Source organism: Zosterops lateralis (genome assembly GCF_965231275.1).
Source record: "Zosterops lateralis genome assembly, chromosome: 7".
In the NCBI taxonomy this organism is placed as follows: Eukaryota; Metazoa; Chordata; class Aves; order Passeriformes; family Zosteropidae; genus Zosterops; species Zosterops lateralis.
Genome location: NC_139767.1, coordinates 19,349,598 through 19,365,353, shown reverse-complemented (window position 1 = coordinate 19,365,353; position 15,756 = coordinate 19,349,598). Strand labels below are relative to the sequence as shown.

The window sequence follows — 15,756 nt, the reverse complement described above, 5'->3', positions numbered from 1 at the left end:
GAGCAGCAGGACCTGCCTACCCCTGCCTTGTCTTGTCACAACTGGCAATGGCTGGGAACAACTGGGAACAACTGGGGCTCAAGAAGGGAGAACAATGGGAGCCCCAGATCCACACCAACATCTGCATCATCACCAAAAGCTGCACTCCCACAGTTCTTGGCTACCAGAGCTGCTCTTCTGGACAGTTTTATTCCTATAGTCACATCAATGTGCTGAGCAGATATCATACATGAAAAGAAATAAGACAAAGTTAATAACTTTTTGTTAAAGAAGCGCTTTTGTGAGTAAGCGTGTGCCAGGGACGCCCAGGATCCAAGATGCACCCAGGGGAAAATGTTGCAGAAGTCATCCCCAAAATATGCCTTTTCACAACCAATGTGGTCTCATCCACATCTTTGTTTAATGTAATGCATCCCAAGGTATAGTTACTACACCTTCTTCCAGTCTTTAAGTATCAAAATTTTCATGATTATACATCTGTATAAAACACTCACAACCTCTCATTTTAAGCATATTAAGCATTTAGATAGCATAGATCAATTGTCTTTATTTAATTTCAACAAATGTTTATCAATTTTGTAATTTATAATTATAATTGTAACGTTTTTTAAAGTCTGAATGCTGAGACAGTTTTAAGTAACAGGAAAAGTGGAAAACCCCCAGTGATTGATAGATTCAAACAAGAATTCTATTTGCAAAGATTTGCTAGAGGTAAATGTTCTGGAATGATGTTATTTCTCCAATAAAATTATGACTGTCCCATATTTCTGAATGGAAATATTTTTTCTTACTTTTTCTAAAGCTCCACACGTCAAATACTGTTGTGTTTCATAGGCATCATTCATTAGCTTACTTAAACAGATTAGTGTAGCAGATTAACATGATGTATTAGATTATTAAAATAACCTTCCTCAGGGTCTGAATTTAACAGGGATCACTTAGAACATCTTGCAAAATGCTGTTGCTGATGTCTGCATTTAAAATCAAGATAACAGAAATCAGAGAAAATAGAAGGCAATAGATCATCTCATCTACCCATGTGTGTGCAAAATACAACCTAGTAGTAGAGAATAACTCAAACTGCACTCAAATGAAGTCGCATCTTACTCTAGCCAGTTATAGTGCAGTTGCTGGATTTTTGAGAAACAAAAATATTTGAAGAACTCAAAATTCAGATTTAAATAAGTAATACTTGAAAAATGCTAAAAAAGGAACACATCCTGTAAAGGAGTAACATTAGGACCTGATCCAAAGCCCTTTTTGGGCTCTTTATTCAGATCAGATCTTTATTTAACATAAAGGGGAGTGGAGGGGTGAAGAGAAAAAAACATTTAAAATTGGCTTTGAAAGCACAACCCTTCATGTTTCGCCAAAGTTAGGTTCCTCACATATTAGTGACAGCATTTATGCAGAAAAGCATATATTGCTTCAAAATAGCACTTAAATGTCTCTTTCTTCAAACAGTCCCATTGAAAAAAATTAAAAAACTAAAAACAACCAAAAACAACACTATGCACAGGAAATGCAGCATTTAGCTTAAATTGTCCCAAAGGAAAAAACTAAAAATACCTTTCAGTTCAGGAAGTGTCATCAGTTAACTCTGAAATGATAAACAGGGCAAATTTGTTACTCACCCGTGGCTGTGAAAAATCATAGGATCATAAACAAATTGCAAGAACTTTGTTCAATTAGTCAGTGAAGCACTCAAGCATTTCCCAGCATATTTTCATTATTTTAACCCATTTGTCAGAACTGAGTCTTTCAATTGGGCATTGGCTATTTGCACCTGGGTCAATAACCATGCGGTCACAATGTTTTCAGTTCGTTGACATCTAATGGAGTCTTTAAATTTGACTAATGCAATCTCACAACGAAGTCAGGGCACTTGCAAAACAATTATACATGAGGAGACCAGACAGTTCTCTGGAAAACAACTCACAGTTGAATGCGCAGGAAGAATTATTATGGCATTTTTTATCAGCAACTTTATTCGCCAGACAATAACTGTGTATGCTCTTGTCCCTACCATACATAGTAACATCAGCTGAATAACATGACAATTGGTTCAGAGATTAAGCTAAATTCAGATTAAAAACTTGCTCAAAAGCTTTGTTTTCTAACTTTTTCCAATTTTTCCTTTGGAATGAATATTTTACAGACTGAACGCTCCTGAGTAGTAGTGAATTCTCATTGGATATAAGCCCTCCATGGATTTTTCTGGGTAGCACAACTTCAATATTCACAGTAATGGGAAAGGTTCTGGGTCCCACTTGTTTTGCTTGACTTTTTGTTGCCTGTTGGCCTCAGTCTCATTTCTGCTCAAGAAAAAAAAAGGCAGGAGAGTTTTCCTTGAAATATCATGCCACATTCACAGCTTATTTATTTGACATTTGACAAGCATGTGTTAATGGAAGATAAATATTTGGGAATGTGCTCAAAAAGTCAGGGTTATCAATACATCATTGATACATTGATATAACATTCTGTTCTGACATTATGTCAGAACAAAAATCAAATTAATGGAATCTTCATTGGGGCTTTTTTTTTTTTTTTTGTACTTACATCTTATCTAGGTTTTGCCACAAGTGCTCAGCACCTGTGTTACCCAGCTAAGGAACAAATTAAATAAAATTCCAGTCAACAGGTGTGGTTTTGTTTTAAAATTTGAATACATGTAATAGATGACTTCTAAGTTATCACTCATTCTATCAAAAACAAAAATTACATATGCACTCTACTGAACAAATCTGGATGTAACTGTTTTGAAATACTGCTTGCAAAACATCCCATATTCCTGATCCAACAAGTTTGGGAAGACAAGACACTGCTGCTGTTCCCGGTGCTAATTGATTTCAGCAGGAGCAGCACTGCAGTAGAGCTTGCAAAGGCCCAAGATTCTACAGGGTGAATCCTACTAAATTTGGTCTATTGTGATGTTCCATAGTACCATAGTAAGTAAGTTTTACTTATTGCTAAATTACAATCTCCATTTGACATTTAATCTCTTCATAAAATTGTTTATAATTTGATAAATTGCTTTTATTTGAACTATGGGAATTTTTCTTCCCCGATGTTTTGGTTCAAGTACAGCAATTTTTCCTTTCTAAGAGTCAGGGATTTCATTACAAAATACACCTAAGGAAACAATAGGAAATCAGACAGTCAAGGTCTGCTTTCTGCAGAGAAAAGCATGTCTCATGCCAAGCTAACAGAAAACTCTGAATAGAGCTCAGATTTTGTTTATGTGATTTCTTTTCCAGTAAGGTCCTCCATATGCTGTGTTCTGAGAGTTGGAGGATACTCTGTGAAGAAGGGAACTTACTGGGAAAATTCCCCATTTTAATGTTTTATGAGATGCTAAGCAGGTTCTATTCAGCTTTCTGAAATTACTTTCTGCAGTTCAAAAGCAGTTTGGTGAGAAAATAAATTTTGGTGAGAAAATGTTTTTCTCTCCTACAGCTGCATGGCAAAGGATTGCTACCCACAATGGCAGGACCCCATACGTGACAATGATTGAGCAGTGTTTCCCTGCTACAGGCTTTGTATGCTGGAGTGCTGTTCTGTGGTCATTCCAACCACACTGTGGAGCCCATCACTAGAATCAGGCCAGACAGGGCTGTGCAGGCACTTCTGCCAGGCTATTGTCCTGGAGAGGAAATTTTTGCCAGCCACCTGTTGAACCTCACGTCTCCAGCAAGATGCCTGCACATCCTGACTGCCCCAAGAGTGCTGGAAGTACAGTGACAACCAATGCTGCAGCTTGTGGCCCTCAAGAGTGGAAAAAGAAGAAAGAATATCCAGGCCCAAGCCAAAGGGGGCAGAGAGAGAAACTCAGGGGGAAGAGCTGCCCACCATGCAGAGGATGAACTAACAACTCTACAGCTCTTGCCAGGGACCAGCCAGGCCACGTGTCATCAGCCAGTCTGGGACAGGCTGCCATTGCCATTATCCACTCAACTGTATGGACAAGATCATTTCCAGCTCCATCCTACCACCTTACTTGGTTTCCTCAGTTTTAGTTTCCTACTCATTCAGTTAGTTTCAAATCAAGTTTCACAAAAAGGCTTATTCATTCATTTTGCTGTTGAGAAAGGTCTTTGCCCAAGCCTCCTTGCTGACTGCAGCACCTGGCACTGCACAGCACTGTGGGTGAAGACATATGTGAAGGGAAAAGAAATTCTGCTGCCATGTTTATGCAGTAGTACTCAGAGCTGGATCAGAAGTGTCCACTAGAGTCTGGACCAAAGATTAAGCAAACAAGCCACCCAGCAATCATATGTTAGCATCTGTGCCCATTCAAACTTTAGAGATCCTATTTGTACAGTTTGTAATATTTGAGTATTTATTCAAGAAACGTTGAAATTGGTTTGTTCCTAGTACCAAAAATCTGTCCCTAGACTAGTAAAAATAATCTAATCCCTAACAGTTGTCATATATAAGAGGTATCTTAAAAAATTAAGTCACATCAACAATAACTCGTTCACATTCAAAAGAAAAGGGGGAGATCTGAAGCAAGCTCTATTAAATCAACAGAAGGATTCCTGCTGATTTCAAGAGAAGATCAGTCCTTTCAGCTCAGTAGATTAGTTCTCCTTAACGAGCCTTGACAGTCTCCCGGACTCTTTAAATCACTATATATAGCCAGCAATGCTTATACAACATGGGTAGGTGAGGCAGGCACAGAGCATAGCCAGAAGATTAACACCAAGTACATCCCTAAAATAGACAGATCACAGTACAAGTCATTAGCAATAGCAGGGAGAGGGGCCCTGCTGATGTGCATCAATCAGGAAAGTACCACCAGACACAGACTTTATGAGATTTTTTTTTTAAATCAACATGCATGTCTTGGCACACAAGTTTATGAGGAAGTTGGGCTGTTGCTATGTTCTGACATTGGAAATAACTGGTGAAGGCAACTCATGAGCACCTGGAGGTATAGCCTGAGCTTGCAGATGTCTCCCCAGAGCGTGAGTAGAACTTGTGTGTATTGTTATAATGAGCAGTACATATTATATGTATTTGCAGGATATCTAAGAGAGCTAAGCATTTGTTTTCTAGTGCACAGACAAGGGAACATGCAGTCCCTTCCTTTCTATAGTAATATTAACAATTGTTGCTTATTTTAGCACCTACATGGTCTGAATAAATTGCTAACTCAGAAATGCTCTTCACAACATGTGGAATCTTTCCTTACTTCAGTTTTCAAATACTGGGTTAGTGACCTAAGATTTTAAATGGCTTTGTTTTCCTGGGGCTTTTATTATGCAGTGGTAAAAATACGAAGTACAGGCCATACAAAGAAGATCCAATCATGTGGAAAACTCACTGTACCAGACTACATTCATCTCTCTACAAAAAGCTGTGTAGGAGAGATTAGAAATTTATTTTTTTTCAGGTGACATATTAATGAAGATCCTAAATTACCTGTTGACCACCACACCAAATTATTACACTGACATATTTACACAGCGTACAAAAAAGCACTCCTTTTCTGTGAAACAGAAGTCCAAAGCTCTGCATGTATAGGAATAGCTCACCTAAGAGTAAGAGATCTGATGTTTTGTTTGCCTGCCTATTTGTTCAATTAATTAACTGAAAACTAGAGGCTTGTAGCTGTGGAAGGGTGACTCTGGAGAGCTGTTGGATGATATTTCAGTGCACTGCCTGATACATCTAAACCTTCCACTGACTGCTATGTGCATGCTCATTCTGAAGAACCACAGTGCCTAAATTTCCCATTGGCAGAGCACTGACTTCTGGAGTTTTGCACTGCCTGCACAGTGGGGGTGAAGAAATCCACAGCACACACAGACCCCAGACTTCACCCCAGCCTGAAATTCTTTGGCATGAGCAAGCTTGCTGTGGGAGTAAAACAGCCTTCTTTGATACGGGGTCTATGTGCTTCAGTTTCCTTTAGTGCAGAGATGCAGGGGGATGCTGTAATTTACAGTCATCTAGAGATCTTAAAGGGTTCTCAATGCAGTCATACTGCTTTTCTCTAAAATCAGTTGCTTTTATAATGGCACATGTGTAGACACAAGAAGCCAAGCTCTATCACACAAGTTCTCAATTTGCCAGGCAAATATCAAAGTTTGATGGAAAATAGAATTTGCCTTTAGCTATTTACTGGCTACATTATTAATCCAAATGCAATATTTATGAAGATACATCAATACTCTTGAAATATCATGCTGACATTTTCTCTGGAAATACACTGTTTGCCACTCCATGCAGCTATTTCAAAATCGATATGATCTTGGAAGCCAGGTGGCTTTTTTTGGCTTTTGTAGAACTTCACAATTATCAAAGAAGAGATATTTTGGATAACATTATACATTCACAGAATTAGAGGATTTTCTTGAAAGAAAACTTTAAGTGAAACTCTTTCTCTTGGTTCTGACCCCAGGCTCTTTCCAGCAGGAATTACATTGTCTAGTAGAACACATAGCGGCCAAAGGCTCCAGCAGAGCAAAACCTCCCATTATGCTCAGGTCACTGTGTTACTGGAGAAGGACATGGCAAGAGCTAGAGAGTCAGGAATTACAGACTTAGTAACACTGGCCCAGGGCTGACAGGGAAAAGAAGAGTGGATAATCCACAGTGCTGCGCTCTCAGCTGTCTCCCCTAGAGCCTTTTTTCTTACAGAGCTTCTATGCCAATTATTGCTACATAAACACAGTGGCTAACACTAATCAGAGCAATCCCAGGCGTTTTCTTTACAGAAACCAGGTTGGTATCCTGGCCAAACACCCCAGGATTTATCTACAGAGAGCCCAGTTTCAAATTTAACTCACTTTCCAGTAGTGCAAGCTCACTGCCCACTGCTTCCTCCCTACAGCATAGCCAAGAAAGGAAGATGTGACTTACAGGTCCTGTTTTCAATTAGATTGTTTGCCCGAAACTCTAATTATTTTGTTTAATTTTTTATTGGAAAAAAAGGAAATATGAGTCCTAAAGTTATGTATATATATCGCTGGACTAGCTTGCCAAATACCTTGCTGTGATTTACTGCCATGGTGTTACCAGAGCCTGCTGACAGCAACTCCTCTCTCTTTCTGTGTCGAGCTCTGCTCCAAATTCTAAATGGGCAGTTAAAGGAAATGTCATTGCCTGGCACATCATTGCAAATGGACTGGGGGGATCTATGATCAGCTGCTGCAACATTCTGTTTTCAGACTTTATTTTACATCATAAAAGCCTTCATTAGTCTGAGTGCTTTCACATAGCTGTAGTGGCACTTCATCAGAGCACTCTTTGAGTTCTCTCAGAAAATCAATGTCACCAACACAGTGAAAAATTACAAAGATGATTTTAAAGTGCACACATTCAGGAACACTGCAATCCTTGTCAAATTTAACAGGGACATTCTCAGCAAGAAAGGCAAGTGTCTAAACAATGTACCTGAGCTAGAAGGCTGATTACATCAACCTCAAAACAACAGTGAGATAGGCCACAAATAAGCATGGAAACATCCCAAAAATTCAGTGAAATCCTCCTGTAAACTGCAGTGGGAGGAGAAGAAACCTCTTACCTGTAAATATTTGCTTAATCAGGGACCATTAGTCTTTGAGTCATCTGAGTCAATAGCTCAGAAGTTCATATTGATGGCTACAGAGGCACTCAAAGATCATTAAGTGGAAATGAATGTTGTTACTTGTTATACTTTATTAGCTTTGCAACTGATTTATTTATTTAATGAGAGTTCAACCTTCATTCACCATCAGATTCTGAAATTTCTTCCATACCTACTTGGTGAGGTGGCAGCAAATTTAGGATCAGAATAAATGCAAATCAGTCCATGAACTCAGTAGGAGCAAGAGCAATAGACAGACTCTAGCAAACAGGCCTAATACATTGAGCTTCCTTTAATATTCACGTCTTGAGATAGAAATAATGCTACACAGAATGTCACATTTTAAAGGTGAGATGTCTGCACATCTACAAATATGTTGGTACGTAGAGCATAGGGCTAGGTAAACCCCTAGGAGTTTAGAACCTGCAAAAAATTTCTTTTAACAGGATGTCTAGAATATGCTTATTGGATGTCCATAAATATTGGCTTTAATGAATTAGTTTGGTTTAGTTCTTGTAAAAACCAAAATACAAATAGAAAACTAGTAATCAATTATCAAGAATTTAGATGCAAGAATTGTATTCTACACTTATCAAAACATTTTGTAATAAGCAAACAATATCCTCCCCAACAGTTAGGAAACCTTGAATTTCCTTAGTGCCTTTTAAATTTTTTTTAAATGTTTTTGAGGGCAACACCTCTATGCATTTCCACATTTCTTTATAAAAACACACCTCCTATATAGTATGCTCTGCTGTGCTGTGAATCACTGTTAAACAGGCAAAAAATCACAGAAGACTCAGGCACTGCCCCAAAGTCTACCCTGTCTAAGGGGCAGAGAGCAAATCACTCACTGTCACACAACGTAAGTTACATAACAAATTAGTCATCAGATCCACCACTGCACCTTACACTTCTCCTGGGTTGTTCTTGGGGTCACTCTGCTTCCGTGTTACTGATTAGAAAAGCAGCCTGGGTAGCATCATACAAGTGGTCAAAGAGAATCAGCCCTTTCCCCAGGGGAATTTCTCTGGTATCAGCATAAATAATGACCAATGTCCACAAAAAGAGAACTTTGAGAACTGATAAGGTCATTCCTTTCGGTCTGAAATGTCCTTAAAGGACAGAGGTGACTAGAAAGTCTGGTCAGCAAAGGTTGGAAACAGTGAAAATCTATTGAAAAGAAAGATACAGAAGGTTTTGTCAAGGTGCACATTATTCATGGATCCTGGTCACATTGTGCCAAAGCTCCTATTTCTGCTCTCCCGTAACATACATTGATCTGGAAGGGCAAAGCCCCTTACAAGAGTTGTGTCTCAGGAAGCTGGAGGGTTGGCTGAGCACACTTGCTGCATTGCACTTCTACATCATTAACCTATTTGCTTGTAGCTCTCGTTTTCAGACTCACTGCACATAGCAATTTTGGCTTCCATACTTTCTCTTATAATTTACTGGACCATCAGAGACAGATACAGAGTGAGAAATCTGAATGGAAAGCATGTCTTCATAACAGGCTGTGACACTGGACTTGGAAATTCACTGGCTAAATGGCTCGACAAAAAGGGATTTTGTGTCATTGCTGCATGTGCCACAGAAAAAGGAAGCCAAGAGCTACAGTCCTGCTCTTCACTCTCACTGAAGACAGTGAATCTGAACTTAGCAGACTCCAACAGCATTGCCAGGGCTGTGGTGTTTGTGACTGAACAGACAGCTGGCAAGGGTAAGTCACAAGGCAACTTCTCAGAAAGATAATTCAGTATAAACCAAATCTGGTCTAGCTAAAAGTTCTGTTGCACCTCTACTCACTGCAGAGGCATTTTTAATCTTACTGATGAAACACATTCACTCCTCAGTTCTGCCATTTCTCAGTTCAAAGATATTCTCTTCAGCAATGCTACTCATTGCTTTCACCAACAGAATGCCTAAAAATCTACTTGCTTGGTCTGCTAAAATCAGATCGTTCCCAGGTGTGTTTTTTAAACTCTTCCTGGTGTAGTTGAAGAATGTCAGTGGAAGGAAGGTACTAACTGGTACCAGAAAACTTTCTTGACAAATTCCGCCCACTCAATTAAAAATAGTTAATTCAGGGCCTCTGCAGCCCGTCTCTAGTAAACAGAAGAGTATATTTTTGCATGCCTGGCTAAGTCTGACATTTGCATTTTACTCAACAATTGCACTGACTGTAACAGTTAACATGTGCTATTTCAGCCAGTTTTCTTGGAGTTGTTACATAAGTAGCCCTCACTACTCCTATCATACACCTCTGAGCACTCCTGTAAAAGAAGAAGAGCTTACCCTTGGATACCTATGAGACTTCAGTGAGGGGTTTGGCAAAGAACGGTAAAAAGATCTGCATGGTAATTATATTCAGCGTGGCAATACACATTTATCAGCACCGATAGCTGAGACTAAAGGCTGCCAAAGGGCACCACAGCACTATAACTACCAGTCGTAACACACAGTTATACCAATTATTCAATAGGCTTATTAATAAAGTACCTGAAACAGCAAAATATGTATCTTCTACCACATTACTTTCTCCTCAAATCTTGTTAAAGGCTTTTGGCCTCATCATGAGTATTCCAGACCATTCTCGAATGCAGAGATTGAGAGCAAGTTTAACAAAATTATTAGCACTTACCCCCTCCAGCAGGCTCTTGCTCCCAACTTGTAGAAAACCACACGTTCTCAGCCAGGATAGCCACTGCTAATGCTTTCACCTCAGTGTGTAAGACTCTTTATGGAGGCTGAGTGCTGGACTTTCAGCCTCTCCCCTCAGGCACAGGCTGTCCTCAGCAAACTCTCAGAAACGTCACTATTTATCTAAAGATCCTCGAGTAATTTATAAAGGTAGTAAAGCAGTATTATAAATACCCAGGGCTAAGCTAGTATCTTTAGAAGCACTGACTAATTCTACACATTTGGTTCAGACCTTTAGACCCCAAACCAGAAAAATCAGCCTCTTCACTTCTATCCAGACTATTTGATTTTCACAAGAATACAAGCGTGTATAAGAGCCTACATACTTGAGTGGATCTGGATAATAAAGCCCAGCATGGCGGCCCACATCTCCAAACAAAATAGTTTTCCTTTAACGCTTTACCCAAGTTCTTCAGCAAATTTTACCAAGTGTACAAAGTAGATTATCCAAGCAAACCCCAGATAACTGTATTCATCTCACTGAAGATTTTGCAGACTATGTGCTTGGTTCCCAATGCACACATGATACTCCAGGTAAGATATGGGCATATACTTTAATAAATAGTTTTGCATTCTTCCTAGGGCTTTTTGGCTTGGTGAGCAATACTGAAGGAACAGCACCTGTAGGACCCACTGACTGGCTGAGGATTGAAGACTTCCATTCAGTTCTGGATGTTAGCCTGCTGGGATTGATTGAAATCACACTCAAGCTCCTCCCACTTCTGAAAAAAGCTGAGGGAAGAGTTGTCAATCTAATTAATGCCCAAGGCCTCATGGCTTTTGTAGGGGGTGGCTACAGTCTGTCCAAATGGGGCATGGAAGCTTTCTCTGACACCTTACGGTGAGTAGCCAGGAGCACATGCATGAATCCAAGAACAGATTCCAGATGTGCTGAGGAATGGTTGACTGTATGTTTGCCCATTTTGGTTTCTCTCTGGAAATCTTACCTAAAGGGGAAAAGGAAAATAAGAGGACTGGTCACGTTTTTAAGATTTTTGTCCCCAGTACTATGGACAGACCCAGCAATGCACTTTGAAATTTTTCATATCCTAGTTGTTAGTGTGCAGATTCCAGGCATGTGAATCCAGTGCGTACCTGAACATAAGTCAACAATATAGCCTGGTCAGAGATCCAGTTTCTTGGGCAGGTTACTGTATATTTTGCCTGTAATTTTGTTCTTATTCACCACAACAATCTGAGCTGGGCAATTCCAGACAGCAACCACACTACCAAAGGTAATTGTAACTTTACTGAAACCTATTGTACTGGACTGCTCCTCAAAAGCTAAGGCCCAGCCCAGTGAGTGAAGTCTTCATGAGTCAGAAGGACTAGGAAAGCTGGTTTCAAACTATTATGAGTACTTTCTTAAAGAAAGCATATACCCCAAAGAAATAAAAAACTAATGGCAAATGTACATGTGGTCCATTTCCTTACACACTGTAGAACACGGCTACCTGGGTCTCTTGAGCTGCCCAGCAAGACAAAGATGCCATTTTCACCCCAAAGGAGTTGCACTGCAACTAAGAATTACACAGAGGGAACCACACTGTGAGGAAACTCACTAGTCTTTATTGCATTAACATTTAATTATTTAACCATAGCCATTTAACCATTGAATAGAGAATAAAGATCTAATACAACTGAATTTTTTTAACTTCTACTTTTTCTCAGACACTTTAATAATCTGCTGTTGCTGTGAACTAAAATGAACAAACAGTATATAAAATTGTCAAAAGTTTTAGTATAATACATGACTGAGATGCAACTGGCTGTTACATCCTTTGCATGAGTCTAACATAAACAACACTGAGAGTTGTTAATCTATTTGATACTGCTTTTTTTTTTTCTCAGTTGTCTGCTCTGCTTTTACATGACAAGTACATTGCTATGAAGCTAATTTGAACATTTAAAAATAAATCTGATATATGAAGATAAGAATCAAAGTCCCAAAACTTACTCATGATTCATAGTTGTGCCATTATTGGGTGGTCAGGGAGTTTGTTGTTTTTTTCTTCTAGGATAGAAATGCAGCATTTTGGAGTGAAAGTAAGCATTGTTGAGCATGGTTTTTTTAAGGCAGAAGAAGTTAATTCAGGTATCATTGAGAAATACCTCTTCAAACTTTGGAACAGACTGACTCCTGAGATCAGGAACTCCTACGGAGAAAAATATTTAGTTGAATGTAAGTAGACAAAGGACTGTATAAAAGCTCAGGGAGGATATTATCAACATATATAAATACCTGAACTGAGGCTGTAAAGACAAGAGAGCCAAGTCCTTTTTAGTGTTGTCCAGGGATAGGACTCAAGGCAATGTGAGCACACAAACACAGGAGGTTCCTACTGAACATTTCAGTGTGAGGGTGGCTGAGGACTAGCATGGGTTGCCCAGGGCAGTTGTGAGTCCCCATCTTTGGAGATATTCAAAACCATCTGGACATGTCCTAGGCAGTCTTGTCTAGGTGACCCAGCTTAAGTAATGGGGCTTGGTGCCAGAGGTCCCTTTCAACTTCAACCTGTGATTCTGTGAACATTTACTAGACATTGTTAATGCTCATTAAGGATCCATCACTGGCTGTTCTTTACTATGTGTTTGTTAGATGAGGCCTGATATATTAGTTCACACAAGATTGGTGAGATATGAGGTCATGCTACCTTTCTTAGTCCCTCAATATTTACAGGTAGGATGCCCAATGGGAATGAGCTGCTATGACCATATGCAACGTTATTGCTTAGTGGTATCAGAGAAGCTAGTGCACTGTGACACAGTACATACTGTATGGAACATCTGGCTCACAGTATAGGCCACTGAGGTTTTTGCTTATTGGACTTCTGGGTGTTTTTCAGCCATTATTGTCTCTCCTTTGCTGTAGCCATACTGCTCTCAGCACTCAAGGCACTAGTTTAAAGCAAGCCTGAAGCTCTAGCAAAACCTTTGGATATAAAGAATACTCACGCAGAGATGTTGCATATAAATGCTTTCAGGATGATTTTTATTTTGTTTACAGATATAAAAGCCCAAAGATCATCAGTGAAAAGACTGTGTGACTATGATATTTCTAATGTCATAAAATGCATGGAACATGCCCTGATAGCAAAGTACCCCAGGACACGGTACAGAGCTGGATGGGATGCAAAGTTCTTCTGGCTGTTTCTCTACTACGCCCCAAGCTGTTTGTCTGATATGCTGTTGCGTGTTACATTTCCAGCTCCAACAGAGAGCAGGAGACCAGGTCACGGAGTTCTAATTAATGTCTAGTAATAAAAGAGTATCAGCTGAGCAGAAATAAATATTTATCCTATCAAAACTAGATGTCCTCTTCATTACCAGTTACTAAACTGTTTAAATTCTTTTCAAAAGACATTTTCTCCATCCTTCACCCCACCTTACCTGAAATTCTGAGTTCGCAGGTAGGCTTGTAAATCCAGCATGTTTTGAAGGCTGATGCTCAGAAATTACACCTCTATAGGATCTGCATTCATAAAATTTTCAGCTACAAAGCTAATTAATATTATTCACACAGGACATGAAGTCAAATAATAACAACGTCCAGCTATTGCAGTGTATTCCAGAAATTACAATTATAGTATCTGACCACTTGATTATTCAATTCTGCAGAAAAAAAACTACAAGCAATTTTACAGATATGCAATTCCAGGAAAAACCAAAACTCCACTTTTCTATGCAAACAGACTATCAAAATGCATATTTTAACTTTCTCCCTAGTATTAGTATAGTCTATGGGGAAAATACAAAAACAATAGGCATTCATATTTCTTTCATCCTCAGTGTTTGCAGTGTTTTGCCAATTAAAAGGATTATTATTTCACTTAGCAGACAAAATAGGTCATTGGTGTAAGCTATAGCAAATTCTTTCAGTTGTACAGAGTATGTTCATAATGCCAAAACATTAATTGAGGTTACTGTGCCTTTTGTACACTGTTTCTATGTCTTAAGCTGTTGGCCAGAGGCTCACAAACTGGTGCTCGTAGAGATATTAAAATTGAAGGGGTAAAGGTTTTATTTGCTAAAGTGCTGTGCTGGTGATTAATCATTAATTGCAATTCAATTAAGCTTAAAAAAAATACCAAGTACAGGTCAGGACTCCAAACATAAGAAAAGAAGTTTCATCACTGTGTGAGAGGGCATGTCTGTGTGATTGCAATGTGCAAAAAAAGGACAGTATTTAAAAAGTGTATTATTAAATAAATATTAAATATTATGAATATTTAAATATGTAAATATTAAAAGGTATAATATTTAAGTATTTCATTGAAGTTCTATTATCTAGCAAATGGCTTCAAGAATAAATTTATTTTACTTCATTTTGTTATAAATACCTGCAGAGAGAGAATTTTTATCTGGCCTGGCAGCTCTAAAGAGAATGTACATGAAAAAATTAATGGTATAATTTATCTGCCCTATATTTGCAGATTACAGACAGTTGCTGAAATCTCTAAAAATCAGATTTCTTTGCAACAAAAAGAGTCTAAAATTTAAGAAATCAGGAATTCTTGACAGACAGAGACTGTCCTGATCAGGGAAAAAGAATACAAGTGAAAGATGAAGTTATGAGTATAATCTAAAACTTCTACTACAAAGTACTAAAACCTAAATTTTACATCAGCAGAAGGATATACTCATGAAGGGTACATAACCAGAAGGGTACTCAGCTATGCCACTGGGAGGAGGAGTCCCAGTCAAAGCTTGGGAATCCTTCACCATCAGATATGGTAACCAACCAAATCTACATACTACATTACTACAGGGTAACCCGAGGACTGTTTTCTTCCATTATCTGAAAAGTTAAAATTATTAGAGGGGAAAAAAATATATTTCTGGTACATGGCCGACATCTTAGCAGTTTTCACCAACACCGCTTCCAAATCTTTGAGTTGACAAAGACTATTCCCAAAACTGATACTACTTTTTCTTGTGGTATGTAACTGCAGACAAGTCTTTTGGAAGTCTTTTCCCTTTAAAAAACCTTGTGAATCCTTTCCTTTAGAATAGCATTTTGCATCTCAAAGAAATCCTTACAGATGTGTCTGCTGTGTTGCAGACTCTAAGGAGTTTTCCACATTCATGCACTCAGAAAAAAATGCTCTTAGAAACACATAATGTGCATAAAGAAAAAAAAGATCAAAGCATCAAATTCTGACATCAGATATGAAAGTTAACTGAAATAAGGTTTTAATCACTTATGTCCATACTACCTTGATTGTCAGCCTCTCAATAGTAAGAGTTTCCTGTTTCAAGGGCCAGTTTATTGAGTGTATGTAATAGGGCAGCTTTCACTTGGAGATAAATTGTCAGTATCAAGACACCTTACAGGAAGAACTTTAGAAGTTCTGTGAAGCAGTAAGCATTACTCTTACTTGACTTTCCCTAAAGCATTGATGTTTTCATCTCGGAGTGCACTGAAGTCTCCTCAACTGAAAAAAGTATATAGAGCCTTGACACAAATTATGGAACAGGAA

The 15,756-nt window shown here is 38.7% G+C and overlaps 2 protein-coding genes across 2 annotated transcripts in view; one reads left to right on the top strand and one right to left on the bottom strand.

The window, feature by feature from the left end:
* ABCB11 (ATP binding cassette subfamily B member 11) overlaps positions 1-3,063 on the bottom strand; it is a 42,170-nt gene extending 39,107 nt beyond the window's left edge. The window contains 1 exon segment of the mRNA XM_083865332.1: positions 1,570-3,063. The gene's annotated coding sequence lies outside the window, so the exon portion shown is untranslated.
* Positions 3,064-3,874: 811 nt separating this feature from the next.
* On the top strand, positions 3,875-14,319 carry DHRS9 (dehydrogenase/reductase 9). The gene is made up of 5 exons (XM_083865334.1): positions 3,875-4,970; positions 8,966-9,296; positions 10,859-11,117; positions 12,295-12,458; positions 13,284-14,319. The coding sequence occupies exons 1-5, from the start codon at positions 4,923-4,925 to the stop codon at positions 13,532-13,534; spliced, it is 1,053 nt and encodes a 350-aa protein (XP_083721460.1). The 5' UTR covers positions 3,875-4,922; the 3' UTR covers positions 13,535-14,319.
* Positions 14,320-15,756: the final 1,437 nt, after the last annotated feature.

What these genes read in the sequence shown, in the direction of transcription:
- DHRS9 (XM_083865334.1), top strand. Translation starts at nt 4,923, where the DNA reads ATGAGCACCTGGAGGTATAGCCTGAGCTTGCAGATGTCTCCCCAGAGC. An exon ending in TGCAGATGTCTCCCCAGAGC is followed by an intron (nt 4,971 to 8,965) that starts GTGAGTAGAACT and finishes ATTTGCTTGTAG; the next exon opens with CTCTCGTTTTCAGACTCACT. An exon ending in TGAACAGACAGCTGGCAAGG is followed by an intron (nt 9,297 to 10,858) that starts GTAAGTCACAAG and finishes CATTCTTCCTAG; the next exon opens with GGCTTTTTGGCTTGGTGAGC.